The 17,105-nt window shown below is 42.8% G+C and overlaps 3 protein-coding genes across 3 annotated transcripts; 1 reads left to right on the top strand and 2 right to left on the bottom strand.

The window, feature by feature from the left end:
- Positions 1 to 363: 363 nt before the first annotated feature.
- LOC149862488 (olfactory receptor 6M1-like) lies at positions 364 to 1,350 on the bottom strand. Its single transcript, XM_090053940.1, has one exon. The coding sequence runs from the start codon at positions 1,348 to 1,350 to the stop codon at positions 364 to 366; it is 987 nt and encodes a 328-aa protein (XP_089910066.1).
- Positions 1,351 to 6,570: 5,220 nt separating this feature from the next.
- On the bottom strand, positions 6,571 to 7,539 carry LOC149862487 (olfactory receptor 6M1-like). The gene has a single exon (XM_090053938.1). The coding sequence runs from the start codon at positions 7,537 to 7,539 to the stop codon at positions 6,571 to 6,573; it is 969 nt and encodes a 322-aa protein (XP_089910064.1).
- Positions 7,540 to 15,369: 7,830 nt separating this feature from the next.
- Positions 15,370 to 16,359, top strand: LOC149862486 (olfactory receptor 6M1-like). The gene has a single exon (XM_090053937.1). The coding sequence runs from the start codon at positions 15,370 to 15,372 to the stop codon at positions 16,357 to 16,359; it is 990 nt and encodes a 329-aa protein (XP_089910063.1).
- Positions 16,360 to 17,105: the final 746 nt, after the last annotated feature.

The raw sequence follows: 17,105 nt of genomic DNA, 5'->3' as shown, positions 1-17,105 counted from the left end.
CAGCCTTGTGCTTGTAACACAGTCCCATGTTAATAACACAAGCATTGCATGCCCGGGACACAGGGAAAAAAAAATGAAGAGCAAAGGGAAATTTCTGTAATGCATAATGATTTGTCTGCCTTAGAAAATTTAAGGATCTCAGGTGGAAACCAGCTGGCAACTACAAAGGGGTAATTTGGACCAAACTTTCTCAGGAAGGCAAAGAAGCACAACCATAGTTGTTGTGTGATTTGTCCCTGCACTAAACTGTATGAATTAATGCTGGAATCGTATTTGGAGTGGAAGGGAAGACTTGTTTTCTTAAAAAATGCAAGAATATTAGACACAGGCAGACATTTAAAAAACATAGTTCTTAACCCTCTTTTAACATCTCCTAATCTCATAGCCCTGATTTGCATGCCAAAACCTTTCTGATACATTCCCAGTTCTCTGTCTGAGAGTCTCTTTAAATACAATCTGCACTTTCTCATTCCTCAGCGTGTATATGAAAGGGTTGAGGAAAGGAGTGATGACAGTGTGAAGGAAGGACACTGATTTGTAGAACTCTGAGGAGTGCAGCTTTTGGGGCAGGACATACATGAAAATAGAGCAGCTGTAGAAGATGGAAGCAACCGTGATGTGGGCTGCACAGGTGGAGAATGCCTTCTGGCGTCCTATAGCAGACGGGATACGCAGGATAGTGTGGATGATGTACAAGTAGGACACTGTTGTTAGCAACAGTGAGCTAAGTACAACCAGAGATGCAAATGTGGCATTGACCCTTTCAATGAAAATGGTATCCATACAAGCCAGCTTCAGCAAAGGCCTTATGTCACAGAAGAAATGATTGATGACATTGGGGCCACAGAATGGTAACTGGGACACAAGAATGGTGGGGCACAAAACTGATACAAATGCTCCCGTCCAAGTACAAATAACCAACTGCAGCGTCAGCTGTCCGCTCATGATGGTGGGGTAATGCAACGGCTTGCAAATGGCAATATATCTATCAAAGGACATCACAGCCACTAGGATGTACTCAGACGTTCCCAGGAAGAAATAGAAAAAAGTTTGGGTGATGCAGCTAGAGAAAGAAATCATGTGGTTGTCTGACACAATACTCTCCATGGTTTTTGGGAGGATGACGGTGGTGAACCAAAAGCCTGAAAAGGACAAGTTGCAGAGGAACCAGTACATGGGGGAATGTAGGCGACAATCCCTCCACACCAAGGCTATGATCACCATGTTGCCCATGAGCGTCAGGACATAGATTACTAGAAGAATGAGGAAGAAAAGAATTTTAAACAGCCTGAGGTTGGGGAATCCCACGATGATGAACTCCTTTACTGAGGTTTCGTTTGCCCTTTCCATTGTTGCAGCTTGAGCCTGCCTGCACAAAGAGGAGAAGAAAGATGCCATGAGCTTGTTTGTTAGGTTGGGGGGGGGAGGGGTTTAGTATCTTATTGAAATAATGGAGCTTGAACAATGTAAGAATTATAAGGGGAGTTAGATGTGATTGCCTACTGAGTTTTAAAGGGAAATGTCTATACAATACTTTGTTGCGAACTTTCAACCTATGCGCACACCTACCACTCTAATGAATGAGAAAAGATAATGACATTTAGAATATCATTTATAACATCCAGTGCAGGAAGACATGTTTTATTGAGAGAGAGCATAGCAAAACCCAGTGAATGACTGTCAAAAGAAAAAATCCCTGACTGAATATCCAACATAAAGGAAGAGAACTAAAAACAAGGGGAACTGTTCCTAATGGAGATGATAGACTTTCCATCACCTGGAAAGATACCCAGTCTTGTAATATATGTGTGTGCGTGTGTGTGTGTGTGTGTGTGTGTGTGTGTGTGTGTATCAAGATTGGGTATCTTCATAATGTAAGGAAACTTTTGATATGGCAGTTAATGAATTTCTCCACTTTTGTTAATGATTTGTGGATCTGTAAAAAGGTCACTCATTTAAATGTTCTTGAAATGACTTTCTAGATAGAGCTGCAGAATTCTTTGGGTTCCAATATAAGCAACCTAGCATATTGGCACAGATAGACACCATGGAATTAGCAAAGAACAAAATTATAATACAGTATTACAATTTTCATAATTTATTTTCATGTTAGAAATATGAACTTCTTAATGAATAGAAACTGTACTGTTAGGACAGCTGTGCTGGTTTCAGATATTTTCATCCAAAACTTCTCCACTCAAACCTCATCCCAAACTGCTCCTGTCTTCTCAGTGAACTGTAAAATTTAATAAAGAAAAATATCTTTTTTTCTTCTTTTCTTTCATTTACATTACATTTCCTGACCTATATATCTCTATTGATAGATAGAAAGAGATATATAGGTGGAGATCGATCTATCTATCTATCTATATAGATATATTTTGGGGGAAAATGGTTTTCTGATTTTTCTCCTGTACAATTTCAATGACAAAGCAAGCACTTTCAGAGACAAAGAATACAAGTATCATTTCAGATTCTCACATCTATTTTCCCTCCTATAATCTAATATTCAAGTATAAAATGAATATGAACAATTTTTTGAATGCAACTTTAATTATAAAATTAAACATTACTTCACACAGGATCGAATCAACTGGACTGAAAAAGTGCTTTGATCTTAATTGGACATGGGCAATATACCGTTCCCCTAAACTGTATTAAGATTGACTTGTTTAGCTCTTCTTCAGGTTGGCAGGGAGCTTAACTGTGCTGAATTCTGTGCTCACCTTTCAAGATTACCTTGAAACAGTCTGAGTGATTTACTTTGGATTGGAGTGGTACTTACTGTGCTGGAGGTTCAAGAACTGAGTTTTGGGATGAGGCTTTCTTGAAAGACTGAGGCAGTTACAGGTGCATATGGTCAATGAGAGTTTGGTAAAGGCCTCTATTTAGCTCACTGGAAAATCCCAGACTGAGCAGAGCCTGTTCTCAACAATATCACTACCTTCTGGCCCCCTAGCCAGGTCCCCATAATGAGCCATGAAGGGACTAATGAAGGTGTCACTTGCTACATCTCCTAGCAGCTGCCTCCAGAAGTTCTTTGCTGGTCTCCTGCTGTATTTCCTACCGGTGCAAGCTGAGTGCCAATTTAATGACTGCACATTTCGTATCTAAAGAAAATATGACTTTGAAAGGGCTTTGTTTCATAAGGGGCATTCTGAACCCATTTCAAGAGATTGCAGCTGGCAATACCAGAGGCATTCTGCAATCTATGGTCATAAAGCTACTGGGCTTCTCTCAGAGTCCTAACAGCACAGCTCTATTCGTTACTCACACAACTGTCCCCCTCCTAGTCCTCTCTCTCTCAGGAAACCAAAGCTGTACCTAAAACTATTAATCAGAAGCAAACCTGAAAGGGGAGCTGGGGGTATAAATTCCCTCTGGTTTATCCATTAAAGACCTCTTCTCTTGGGAATAGGAAAGCAACGCTTATGATGGTTCACTCAGCCATGAATTCTTGGTTTACACCTCACCATCACACACCAGCAGGGCAAGGCTCCTGGGACCAAGGGCTCATTAGGGTGTCTGTGTTTCTTCCACAACCTGCACATCCTGAACAGCCTAGTGTTCTCAGTATGAATCAGTGGTTTAAACTGAGGTGATGTCAATGGCCTTTCACCTCTCCTGCTGATGGACAGCTCCAAGGAAGGGCAGGCACACTGACATATAAACTAGCACATGGGATCCCGTTCCATTCCCAGTCACAGCTAGAAAGTCTGTATTCTCCACAGCCCATGCCCTCCCAACTGCATGCACTGCTTGCATTGCATGCCTTGTAGCACAGAGAACTGAGTTTTTAAGTGAGATACTATCCCGTATTTATACAAAATACAATTTATAAGGGCAACTTCAGGAAGACTCATTGAATGGCCTACAATCTCAGCCAATGCGAGGGAAAAAAAATTCCTCTCTCCCTTATCAGGGATCAGAAGGACATTCCTAGAGTGAAAGGTTGTTCCATGGCTGGCTTCCACATTCAAAATTGTACCTTTTATTGGAGACCTTCACAGGAAAGCCCTGCTGAATTGATATAATGGTCCATTCAGAAGCAACTGGTTCCTTCCTCTCATCCTATGAGACAGGGACTATGTTGTAGAGACTGGGAAAGGGTTTGCAAAGAGAATAAAGGTTTGGCCACAGATATCTGAGAGAGGGCTTTTCAAACCTCCTGTCTGAACTGACATTTCCTGTGTCACCATCCTAATTAAACCAGATGGGCGTGAATAGGTGAATAGGAGAAGAATACAGAGTGGAGGAAGAAGTGCAAGTTTTGACATGCAAAATCATTTGCCTGCTTTGCAGGATATAAGACCCATGGGTATGAAAGAACTGGAACAGCACAAGGAGTTTTTTACACTTACCCACTGCCCTAAAGTAAGGGGAGATCAGCCATCATGGGCTTGCTTCATTATGTCTGCATTATCTCATGCTGCCTCTTGCCAGGTGACCACCATTACATTGTCTCTGGTTAGACTGGGGAGTGGTTTAGATCTCAAGGGAATTGATGATTTCCGTGGTTCTGGCATTGTCCTCTGTAGCGTCTGCTGCATGCAGAGTGGAGTCCTTGCTCAATGGAGATGGTCAGTTCCTGTGATGTGCTCAACTTTTCCTTTTCACCAGGTACTGTGGGAGTGATCACTTTAACACAGCCAGGTTCTGCCTCTGCTCGGCCAGGGGAATCCATTACCCTCACCTGTGACACCTCTGGGTTCGATATCAATTACTACCACATGCATTGGATTCAAGAATCCTATGGGAAAGGCCTGGTGTGGATGGTGGCCTTCAGGATGGGATATGACACCTACATTGCAAATGATTTCAAAGGACATGTCACCCCATCCACCAACGGCTCCACAGCCAAGCTGCAGATTGTGAGACTCACAGCTGCAGACACAGCTACTTACTATTGTACAAGACAAACACAGTGCTCCCTGCCTCAGTCCCTCCCATACAAAAAGCCTCTCAAGGCCTGGTCTCCTCTCAGTTCCTCTTCTCTTTTTCACTTTGCCTGAAATTAAGACTTGTGCAGGGACACAGATCCAAGGCCCCTGCACTGATGCTGGGCAAAGTTGTTCCCTGACAACAGAGCTTCAGGTGCCTTGTGTTTATCACTCCCTCGCATAACAGCTCCCCTCTAGGGTCCAAAGATATGTGCTGTCCACTCAGGTGAGTGCTCAGATAATCTTGGGATTACATCTTATTTCATTTTACAAACTGAAAAGTGCATATGCATCCATGATTACACATGACTGCAGCTTTTATTACTTCCACACAGTTTGAGACCCTCTTTCCTCCTGCCCATGTACCCAAAAGTAGGGAAGGGGGGACCCTTACCTTTTAACTCAAGAGTCTTGTGTTTCAGATTCTTTGCCAAGGGGTCAGGGACCCCATTTTGACTCCTCCTACCTGCAACAGGTTTGATCCAATACATCTAGCTTCCTAGCATAATGCTCCAGCCATCAGGCTACAAGCCAGGCACTGTCCAGTGCTTCTCCATCACTCCACCTGAAGTGGAGCAGCTGCACCTGTCCTTTAAAAAGGTCTTGGATAAAATGGCTAAATAGCACTGTAAAGTTTCTGTTCCATGTTGAGATCGACACAGCATGGAACCAAGGGGATGGATGATAAGGCTTTTGGTACTGAAATAGTTTTCAGGGACATCTATAGGTACCTACAGCATAGAAAGGAGCCTGGGGAGGTTTACAAGAATATCTGGATCCCTTCACTCCCCTGCAAGGAATGCAAGCTGGGTTAAAAGTCGCTTCTGAAATTTCTTGTGGCCAACAAGCTAAACCATGAGTTGCTTTAAAAAACTGGACCAAAAATTGCCTAGGTTTATTGTCCAATGTCTCTGTACTTTTGAGGAAGCAAGTCTGTCTTCTAAGCCATGATCAGTTAGAAGTTATTCCTTTAATGGTAGGTGGTCCATAACTCAGTTCACAATGTCTAGACTAGCAGTATGTGATTAATCCAGTAGGAAACTGGGACATTTTGATTTGATGCAGTGATTTATTTCTGTTCCTGTCACCCAAGTAGGCAACTTATTGGGTAACATAAGCTGGTATTTCAAAAGATCCTGAATGATTTCCAGTGAAAATGCTATTGCATTTTAGTAGAGGACTCTGAAACACTTTTTTGAACTTCTGTCTGAACACAGATCACCTGCATCCCAGTCCTGTGCGTGTAACACAGCCCCCTGTTCATAAATCAAGCAATGCATGCCTTGTAACATGGGGAAGGAAGAATGAAGAGTGAAAGAATATTTCTGAAATGCAGAATGATTTGTCTGCCTGAGAAGATTTAAGAGTCTCAGGTGAAAACCAGCTGGTAGTTACAAAGGGATAATTTTAACCAACCCTTCTCAGGAAGGCGAAGGAGCACAACCATAGTTGTTGTTTGATTTGTCCCTGCACTAAACTGTACAAATTAATGCTGGAATAATATTTGGAGGGGAGCAGAACACTTATTTTCCTAAATTGTTCAAGGAAGTTAGACACAGACAGAAATTTAAAGAACATCACTTTTAATCCTATTTTAAAATCTCTTAATCTAATAGCTCTAATGTATGTGTCAGAACCTTTTTGAAACATTCCCAATTCCCTGCCTGAGAGTCTCTTTTAATACAATCTGTACTTTCTCATTCCTCAGCGTGTATATGAAAGGGTTGAGCAAAGGAGTGATGACAGTGTGAAGGAAGGACACTGATTTGTAGAACTCCGAGGAGTGCAGCTTTTGGGGCAGGACGTACATGAAAATAGAGCAGCTGTAGAAGATGGAAGCAACCGTGATGTGGGCTGCACAGGTGGAGAATGCCTTCTGGCGTCCTATAGCAGACGGGATACGCAGGATAGTGTGGATGATGTACAAGTAGGACACTGTTGTTAGCAACAGTGAGCTAAGCACTACAAAGGCTGAGATTGTGGAGATGACCCTTTCAATAAGACTGGTGTCCACACAAGCCAGCTTCAACAGAGGCTTTATATCACAGAAGAAATGGTTGATGACATTGGGGCCACAGAACGGTAACTGGGACACAAGAACAGTGGGGCACAAAACTGATACAAATGCTCCCATCCAAGTGCAAATAACCAACTGCAGCGTCAGCTGTCCACTCATGATGGTAGGGTAATGCAATGGCTTGCAAATGGCAATGTATCTATCAAAGGACATCACAGCCACTAGGATGTACTCAGACGTTCCCAGGAAGAAATAGAAATAAGTTTGGGTGATGCAGCCAGAAAAAGAAATGATGTGGTTTTTTGACATGAGACTCTGCATAGTTTTGGGGAGGATGACGGTGGTGAACCAAAAGCCTGAAAAGGACAAGTTGCAGAGGAACCAGTACATGGGGGAATGAAGGCGATAATCCCTCCACACCAAGGCTATGATCACCATGTTGCCCATGAGTGTCAGTCCATAGATAACCAGAAGAATGAGGAAGACAAAGCTTTTAAACTGACTGATGTTTGGGAATCCAACAATGGTGAAGTCTTTCACTGTGGTTTGGTTCTCCTTCTCTATGGGTCCATCTTGAGCCATTCTGCACATGGAAGAGAAAAATGATGCTATAAACACAGCATTTTTAAACATCTTATTAAAGCAAAGGACCCTGGTTTAAGTTTTTTTTCAAAAGTGCCTAAGTGGACTTATGTCTGATGTTCACTGAGTTTCAGTTGGATATGTCTAGAAATCGTTTAGGCTAATTCCAACCTGCATCTACTTGAACTAATCAAAGGGAAGGATGAACAGCAACTTGAATATTGCTGACCAGTGCCAAAGTGGGAGAAATGTCTCTGAGAAGTGTTTACGTGCAATCAAGTAAAGCCACAAGAGCATTCATGTTATGGAAAATGAAGACAAATCCCCACTAAAACTATGATATGGATATTTGACAAGTATGAAAATTAAAGCCTGGAAGGAAGGGATCCTAATGGAGATAGTGGACTCCCCATAACTTGAAATTTTTAACATCAAAATTGGGTAGGTGATCCGTTACTGAGTGATCTCTGCTTTCCTTTCTGACTCCTGCATTCGGAAACAGCCTACTCATTACACTGAGCTTAAAACAGATTGATAGACAAAGCTACAAGTTTCCTAGCACTTCATTGAAATCACCCAGCTCACTGGGAGAGAGGCATCATGAAACAAGAAGATGCCAAAATTACTATTTTTAAAACGGCTTAAAGGGTTAATATGTTCAGCACTTCTGATTTCTGTTTTCACTGGAGCTGGCTTCAGTGTTTTCATCTACCCTTTCCATTCCCTTCCACCCCAGTGAGGTAATGTCTTTACAGTGATTTGGGGAATTTGGTAATTAAATAAAAAGTTTGTTCATTCATCCTTTCATTCTTTCCTTCTGTTATTGTTGGTCATCACTAAAAAACCAAGAAATTGGATAGAAATGTGTTTTTTGGTTTCACTCTTGTACTATAACACTAAACATGTTCTAAGAAAAAAAATCAGAATGACTTCCTTTTCTTGTTTGTTATTATTTTCCCTAATCTATTTTTCAAGAATCATTTTGATGCAAGTGAAACATAATATTTTTCCTGCATCCTTAATTAGTTATCATCTTAATTGTCACTTCAGCCATGGTTCCATACAGTAATCATGAGAAGTGATTATCAGACATAGAATATTATTCCCGTGAACTGCATTAGCAAGACCAGCTTGTTTAGCTCTTGTTCATGATGGTAGGGAGTTTAACCACACTGCATTCTTCACTTTCACTTTCAAGTTAACCCACAAACAGTCTGAACGACTTTCCTTGGACTGAGGCAGTACTTACTGTGACAGACAGTCAAAATTTTAGCATTAGGACTGGGCTTCCTTGAAGTCTAAGCCAGACATAGGTCCTAACACTCAAAGGGACCTTGGTGCATGTTTCCATTTGGCGTCTTTGAAACAACCTCCTGCCTGCCCTAACCATGACCCCATCAGGAGCCACAAAGTGGGGATGGTTCTGTCTCTTAATACCCGCCTCTGCTCTTTGTCGATCTCCCATTCTCTGACTTCCACCACTGTAGGTTGATTCCAATGTAACCGCTGCAGAGTCTAGGCTCCAAATGACATAGGATTACTAAAGGACTTTGTTCCAAAAGGGGTGTACTAGACCCAGGTCAAGAGGTTTCAGCTAGCAATATTGGATGCATTCTGTCTTCTGTGGGCAGAATGCTGCTGCATTTCCTCTCAGAGTCCTAACAGTACAGTTTTATACAAAATTCAAACAAGCACGCTCCTTCTAGGACACTGTCACTTGGAAAACCTGAAACTCTGCCCTTAACTGTTCATTAGAAGCAAGTATAAAAGGGGAACTGAGGGTATCCTCATCACAATAGTTTATCCATTAGACATCTCAGTTCTTGAGAATTGAACCACTTTTATGGCTTGGCCATTAATTCCTGGTTTACAGCTCACCGTCATACGCTGACAGTGCAAAGCTCCTGGGACTGAGGGTTCATTAGTGTGTTTGCATTTCTTCCACAGCCTGCACATCCTGAACCAGCTAGTGATTCTAGTCCACATCACTTACCTGGCTGGGAAGATCCCGTGGTGACGGTTTTGGCCTAGGTTGTTCTACTGACCAAGCAGGGGAAATACCCTTCTTCCTGGCCTTGAAGGATTTGGTGTAGTTGAGGGTAGAGACCTGCCCACTGCACTGTGGGCAGCCACCCCTGCACAAGTCTACTAACGTCTCCCAATGGGAGATCTTGACCACATAATTTATAGTAACAAGGGATAGCTCTTGGGCTTTCCCTCTAGCTTGCTCCTATGGCCTTTTGGCTGGGGGCAAGCAACACTAGGAGGCATAGGAACCCCAAGCCTTTGGGCTTGGCACTTGCATGTAGGATGCCTGCCATGGATGTGGCAGTATCTGAAGCCCAGGGCTGAAGACTCTGGGAGGGAGAATACTTGTCAGTAGCAGCACCACACAGACCTGAATGATTGATCTCTGCTCAATACGTAGAATTTAGAACTGATTTGGTTGATTTTGCCCAAGGCACAAAATCAAAAAAAACAAAAAAACAATTGAAATCCACATCAGAAGTGTAAACAGACATGACCTCAATGGCACTAAAGAGCTGATCAGAGGAGTGTTAGGTAAATTGTGAAGGAAATGAGCAATGCCAGTTTGGGTATTAAAGGCCATTTCCCTTCTGTCCTATTCTCTTATGATGTAGTGCAGAATTGCTCCCCGCAGGCCACTCTTTTAGATGGCTGAAAGGGGGTTGAAGTAGGCTGGGACTCCAGAGGTTGGGTCTAACTTCACTCAGCCCTAAGCTCCCTCTAGGACCTTGGGGAAGGTCAGTCAATAGCTCTTAAGTCTCTGTTTCCCATCTGGGCACTGGAAATGATGATAATTTAATATTTCACAGTGATAACATGAAGATAAATTCTCTAGCACTTCTCTGAGGCTTCAGCCTACACAACCACCTTCAACTTGTCTGACAAAGCAAATTACACCTTTAGGATTCGCCTTTCCCAGTTACTCAGAGAGACATTGTATTTCCCTTCATGCATGGATGACAAAAAATGACTACACAGCCCCAGAAACTAGCCATGTGTTCCCTGGAATACAGTGAGGAGGTGGGATGGGACTTCCGAAGTTTTCTTTTCACACCAAAACCGGCGTGATCAGAACCCAGGCCTCCCTCGCACAGTGGCTTCTTTTCTTGATTTCCAGAAATGCTAATCCAACCACTACAGCACAGCTCAGCAATTCCCTAGTGCCCTCTTTGGATCACCATTTGAAACTGGTTTTCTGGGAGGTAGAAGAGATTTAGGGCCAGGTGTTCACATGAACAGGAACCAAATTTTTCAGGGCCTGTAAGTGCCAAACATGTCCTTCAGGTGGCCTAAACTGAAATTAGGTAATAAGGAAAGGATAGACTAGGGGCTCTCAACCTTTTTTTGCTGTGACCCTAAATCCAGGGCACAACCCCTGTCCCCGCCACCGAGTCACTCATGCCTAGTGGTGCCAGTAGAGCCCAGGCCAGGCTGGGATCATGGGGGGCAGCAGCAGCAAAAGCCATGCAGACTGTGCTCCGGAAGAGCCCTGCAGACAGGAGGGGCAGAGCGAGGGGTGAACCCCCTAAAACCCTGATTTGGGTTGCACCCTGAAGTTGGGAGCCCTTGGGATAGACTTTTACCCATGGTGTAAGCAAGGTCATATCTTCCATTCATAATCTCTATCAGCTAATATATCACGAGCCAAACTCTTCCCAAATATAGCTTTTCTGGTGGCAAGGGAGATGGGATTGAAGGGTAAGAATGTCACCCCTAGTCAGGGTACCAGGTCTCCAACTGTTTGAAAAGTTTTTTTCAGCTGAATCAATTTTTGTCTAAACTGCAGCTCAGTGAATTCAGATTGCAAATGCCTCAATTTCATGTACATTTCTCTGATTAATTATCAAAATATTGTGTCTAGGCTTTTACCCTTGATTGCATTATATCACATTACATTATGCTGTGCTATGTTGAAGTCAGATGATTTCATAGATTTGGACCTCGGAAGATCATCCCCCCTGCCCCAGAGGCAGGAAGTCAGCTGGGGTCACAGGATCCCAGCAAAATAAACATCCGATTGACTCTTAAAGGAGTAAAGGGTAGGTGCTTGCACCACCTCTGGTGGCAGTCTGTTCCAGGTCTTGGGGGCTCAGACTGTAGAGAGGTTCTTCCTCATCTCCAGCCTGAAACAGTCTTGGAGAAGTTTGTGACCATTTGACCTTGTTATCCCAGGGGGAGCTCTGGTGAACAGGCGTTCCCCCAGATCCTGATGCACACCCCTTATATACTTATAGGCAGCGACCATGTCCCCCCTGAATCTGCGCTTTTCCAGGCTGAAGAGTCCCATAGCTCTCAGCCTCTCTTGGGCCTGTTTTCCTGCCCTCTGATCATGGGTATGGCTCTCCTCTGGATTCTCTCAAGTTTCTCCATAGCCTTTTAAAACGTGGATGATCATCAAAGTGAAATGTTTCAGGTTTTTGGAAATGTAAGTTATGGCCAGGATCACAACCAAACTGATATGTGCATCATTTAGTGCAAAATACTGAGATTTGGATCAGAATTCTCTTCCAGTGTGTAGACAGGTGGAACAGCTATAACAGGGGTTGTGGGACCCCCACCTGAAAGCTTTTCTCTGTCACATCAATACTGGATTTTCTGTTTGTTCTTCTCTATGGCTCCTTTCTCTCAAACTGCGCCCCCTCCATTAACCCATTTGTGCCAAGGTACTCCTTCCACCCTTCTCACATTGTACATCTCCAACTAATGCCTTTCTCACTCCATTTTCCTCTCATCCGAAGGTGGCTATGCACATTCCACTACCCTAAAACAGAGACTCCAGGCATAAGCCAATTGAACTTTGTATACTTTGCACTTCACATGCACATATTTAAAGACTGCCATCTTTTATGCTGGCAACTAGTTGCAAAGGATGCTAAGACATTAACATGTTAGACCTGCATCTAGCTAGTGCAGTATTTTCTCTCTGTTGCAGTCTAGTCCAGGTGTTTTGGGGGGGAAGTATAAAAGAACCTGCCCATATCACTTTTGGAATTTGTCCCACTGATTAAATGAAGGAGGAGAGTCTTCTCTGGTCCCAGCTAGTCTATCTAAGTAGACTCACCATTCACTCTGCCTTTTGCACAGATGTAACTCTTGATTCCTAAGGAGTTGCCCCAACATGTAGCCAGAGTAAGGTGCTGGTGCCCCACCTGGGAAATACAGCCAATTAAGAACTGAAATTCCTTAGTGATGTTTGGCACCTCTGTCTGAGCTCATGCAAACTCCACCTGGTGCCAGAAATATATAATGAGCAACAATATAAACATGCATGCATCAGTCCAAAGTGCTGAAGAGCCATGAATGCTCTGTTTCCCGATGATTCTGTGATTTTCTACTAAATCTCTGGATTTCCCTCCTTTCATTTAAAATGTAGTTCCTTAAATGAATATTCTCTCTGAGGATGTTCCATACGGCATGAAGGTTACCCAGAGGAACAGCTTTTCCTTAACCTGATTTCTGGGTTATTAGATCTCACCAAGTCAGCTACTTCCTTAGTAAACTGAGTTTATTTTCTACATAATAATAATATTAAAAATCCTTCAGCATTTGAGAATAATCTCTTGGGGAAGTACTATTAGTTTTGTTCTTTGTCTAGTACAATGAGGGGGAGAGCAGTTCACTGCTCTGGAAAAGGTGCTAAACCAGGAGTGTAGTTACTCACTTTGTGACTGTATGTTAATGTTAATACTAATATTGTTGATGCATTTTATTTTATGGTGCTCGACTGTAGCCACAAACTAGCTGTTCTGCAACACAGCCCTGGGAATGCAGGCTGAAAACTTCTGTTTATGTAAGTATGATATGTATGTATTAATATTATAGGATGGCATCACATTTGCAACAGATCTACGGGTGTTTTAACAATGTATACTAAATTGTAAGTTCTCCAGAGGTCAGTGTAGGCAGACTAGGCAGGAAATAGCTGTGTCAGCAGAAGATCTGGAACATGATTTGCAGTGCACATTAAAATTAAGGTAGAGAGAGAGAGGTGTGGGGCATGGTTATATTTTCTCTTGAGTTCCTTGTGTTCAAAGCAGGAAAATACTAAAAAACCCTTTAAAGACATAGCCTATATTTTTCAAGTATACATACATGACTCAAACGCTGAAGCTCCCTTGGAACTTTTGACCCATTAAATGCTTTTGAAACACATTACTGCTATTTGTTTTCCAAGGATAAATGGATAATATTTTTCATTATGTGCCTATATACCAAGGAGTATAAATTAGGAAAGGGTAAAGTGAGGGGCAGGATAACTTTAAAAAAAATTGTAAGAATTGCTTCCATAGAGATCTGATGTTTTGCAGGGTGTTATAAATAATAAATTTGCTTGTTAGGGGACAGAATTAAACTGGTAATAATGGTGAATTCTGATCCTTACCAACAGAGACTAAAGCACCTTTCAGGGGGAGGCAAAGATCACTGTTTTTGTACAGTTGGAGGAAAAAAAGGCAGAGAAAGATAAAGACCAGGTTTTCAAACGTATTTCAGGGAATAAGGATACCAATGCCTTCAGGGAATTTCAATAAAGACTGGAACCCAATGTCTTCAGGCTTCTTAGAAAAACCCAGCAGAGTTGGGCTCATGGTCGCTAGCAATGCTAGAACAGGAACCCAAATATTCTGATTCCCAGTATGTGTCCCTAACACCTGGATCATTGCACCACTTAGCTGGCTGTCTACAGAGCAGTGATAACATTTGATGTAGTGAAGGTTCTTTATAAGTGGTTGAAGAACCTAAGAAAGGGAATGGCAAAAGGGGAGTTGAAAGAGAGGCCTCTGAGAGGCTGCCCTAAAAATGTGATGAGAAATTGTTCTCCCTTGTCATAGAGGACAGAGGACAAGGCAAGGGGCTTAAACTTCAGGAAAGCTGTTTAGATTCACACTCAAGGGGGAACATTAAAAATAACATAAAAACAAAACAAGCAAACTGTCAACCTGTAAGAACAGGAGGAAAATAGGAGAAGCTTCCCAGGGAAGTTTTGTAATCTCCTTCACTGGAGGTTTTCTGTCTGACAGTCTAACAACAGCAAATATGGCATCTGTCCATGGGGCTGGACTAGATAGCACTCCATACTTCAACCCTATTACTGCGTGATTCTGATAATGGATGAGGGTGCATGTCTTCCTTTAGTCCAGCTCACCCAAATTATCAAGCTTGGAAGAAAAATAAATCAAGTGAGCACTTTCCTTGCCAGAATCTCCCCTCATTTGTACGTGCATGAAACTCAGAGGAGTTGCTAATAATATGCAAGGATAAATGAGCAGAACACCCTTTTGGTTTAATCTAGTGGAATCACTCCTCCTTCCACCCTGAGTGAGAAGAGGATCAACCTTTTCTGAAGCTACTCCTGATTTCCATGGGTGTAACTACAATGAGCTGCAACCCAATTTTTGTGGACCAGTTTGGACTAGCTGAACTGGACCCTGTCACTTCAGGGGAATTATATCACAAAGCATACAGGAGAATTGTCCCTTTCACTGCTTGCAGAGTTAATCTTAATTTAGTTCACAATTATGGGAGATCACTTTACCTATTCAGCACCTAAGTGTGATTCTATTTCACCTGGTTCAAGTCTCTGAAAAACCAGGTAGTGCAAGGTCTGGACGTGTCCTCATTATTGCTTTTGCAACTTCAGCTTCAGGCTAAGGTGATGGCATGTTAAAACAGCAGGTGAGGTAATATCTATTTTCAGGATTTAGGCAGGGTGGAATAGGAACACAGTTAGGGACCTATATCCACCTCCATGAGAGAGAGTCTTTTTGCATGGTGTCTCTCTTGTGTTCATTCAGGCATGTTGCAATGGAAGCCATGAGATCTGAAAACCAAACCATGGTGAAGGAATTCATCTTACTGGGATTCTCCGGCATCTGTGAGATAAAAGTCTTCATCTTCCTCACTCTGTTCCTGACCTACATGCTAACATTAATGGGGAACATCTTAATCATTACTCTGGTGTGGAATGATTACCGCCTGCACATGCCAATGTACTGGTTCCTCTGTAACTTGTCCTTCTCAGGCATATGGTTTACCACTGTCATCGTCCCAAAGATGATGCTAAATATCCTATTGGGCACCAAAACTATTTCTTTCTTTGGATGTTTGATGCAGACCTACTTCTATTTCTTCCTGGGAACCTCAGATTATATCCTGGTGGCAGTGATGTCCTTTGATCGGTATGTGGCCATCTGCAACCCTCTGCGGTATTCTGTCATCATGGACGGTTGGTTTACCTTCCAGCTAGCCTTGGGGACATGGATTGGGGCATTCCTTTCTGTCCTCTACCCAGCAATTGTGTTCTTCCAGTTACCTTTCTGTGGCCCCAATGTCATTAACCATTTCTTCTGTGATATCATTCCAGTCTTGAAGCTGGCCTGTACTGACACAGTCCTCCTGGAAATGCTGAGCTTTGTATCCTCTTCTATTGTTGTTCTGGGCTCTCTGCTCTTAACAACAGTGTCTTATGTCTATATCATCACCACCATTCTGCACATCCCATCAGCCACAGGCCGCCAGAAGGCATTTTCTACCTGTGTAGCCCATATCACAGTGGCTTCCATCTTCTATGGCTGTTCAATATTCATGTACATACTACCAGAAAAGAGTCATGCATCGTGGTTCTACAAGGTGGTGGCTTTTCTGCACACAGTGGTGACACCTTTGCTGAACCCATTCATATATACTCTGAGGAATAAGAAAGTCCGAGATGTCTTGAAAGACACTCTGAGGCAGGCAGAGAACAGTTTTCCAGGGGACAGAGTACAAGGAGAGAGAGAGAGAGTGAAAAGGTAAACCATTAAGAACAAGAAAAGAAAGACTTTTGGGATCAATCCAGCCCATTCTAGAAGGACTTCTAACCATGAGAGCACTGGGTATCTGGATCATGCTTCCAATAAAGTTGGTGGGAGCAAGAAACCTAGTTGTAAGGTAGAACGCAGTGTGTTTATTTTCAACGCATGGTGTGATATGCCAGCCAGTGATAGCAGGAGGCTGGATATGATGAGCTGGGAAACCCCTTCTTGGCCCATGGTACCATCCAGCAGATATGGAGCATCAAGAAGCTCTCATTTTTCACATATCTTACATCCATAGTCAGCCCTGGTTTGGGGAAGGCAGGAAGGCTAACTTTTGTAGGTGTGTGCAAAGTGCACGGAGAACAGTGCTGAAGCTATGTAAACAGTAGACATGGCTGAAGATGGGCACCTACAGAAGGACAGCCCAGTGTTTATGGCAGGAGTGCAGTACACTGGAGACTTAGATTTGGCTGTCTGCACTGGAGAGCTCCATGACAGATTGATTTCTTTATCTGGGGCTGAATTTGAAAGGCAATGAGATGTCTGAACATGCTCCGTCTCAGGAGGTGTCTGTATGTATCTAAAGATTCCTAAACTCATCTTTGAAAAGGAGACTTTTAATTTTTCTGTGCCTTAGGCCTCCCATCTGTAATACAGAAGCCCTTTCCCACTTTCCACAGCAGACACAGGGAGAAGGGCATTAAGGTTTTCAAGGCAGCTGAATGTTGAGGTTGAGGCTGTGGA

The sequence above is a fragment of the Crocodylus siamensis genome, chromosome 6, assembly GCF_052110815.1.
Source record: "Crocodylus siamensis isolate JL-2025a chromosome 6, ASM5211081v1, whole genome shotgun sequence".
NCBI lineage: Eukaryota > Metazoa > Chordata > Crocodylia > Crocodylidae > Crocodylus > Crocodylus siamensis.
This window is presented reverse-complemented; position numbering and strand designations above follow the sequence as displayed.

Coding starts and splice junctions, on each gene's coding strand:
- LOC149862486 (XM_090053937.1), top strand. CDS start 15,370: ATGGAAGCCATGAGATCTGAAAACCAAACCATGGTGAAGGAATTCATC.
- LOC149862488 (XM_090053940.1), bottom strand. CDS start 1,350: ATGGAAAGGGCAAACGAAACCTCAGTAAAGGAGTTCATCATCGTGGGA.
- LOC149862487 (XM_090053938.1), bottom strand. CDS start 7,539: ATGGCTCAAGATGGACCCATAGAGAAGGAGAACCAAACCACAGTGAAA.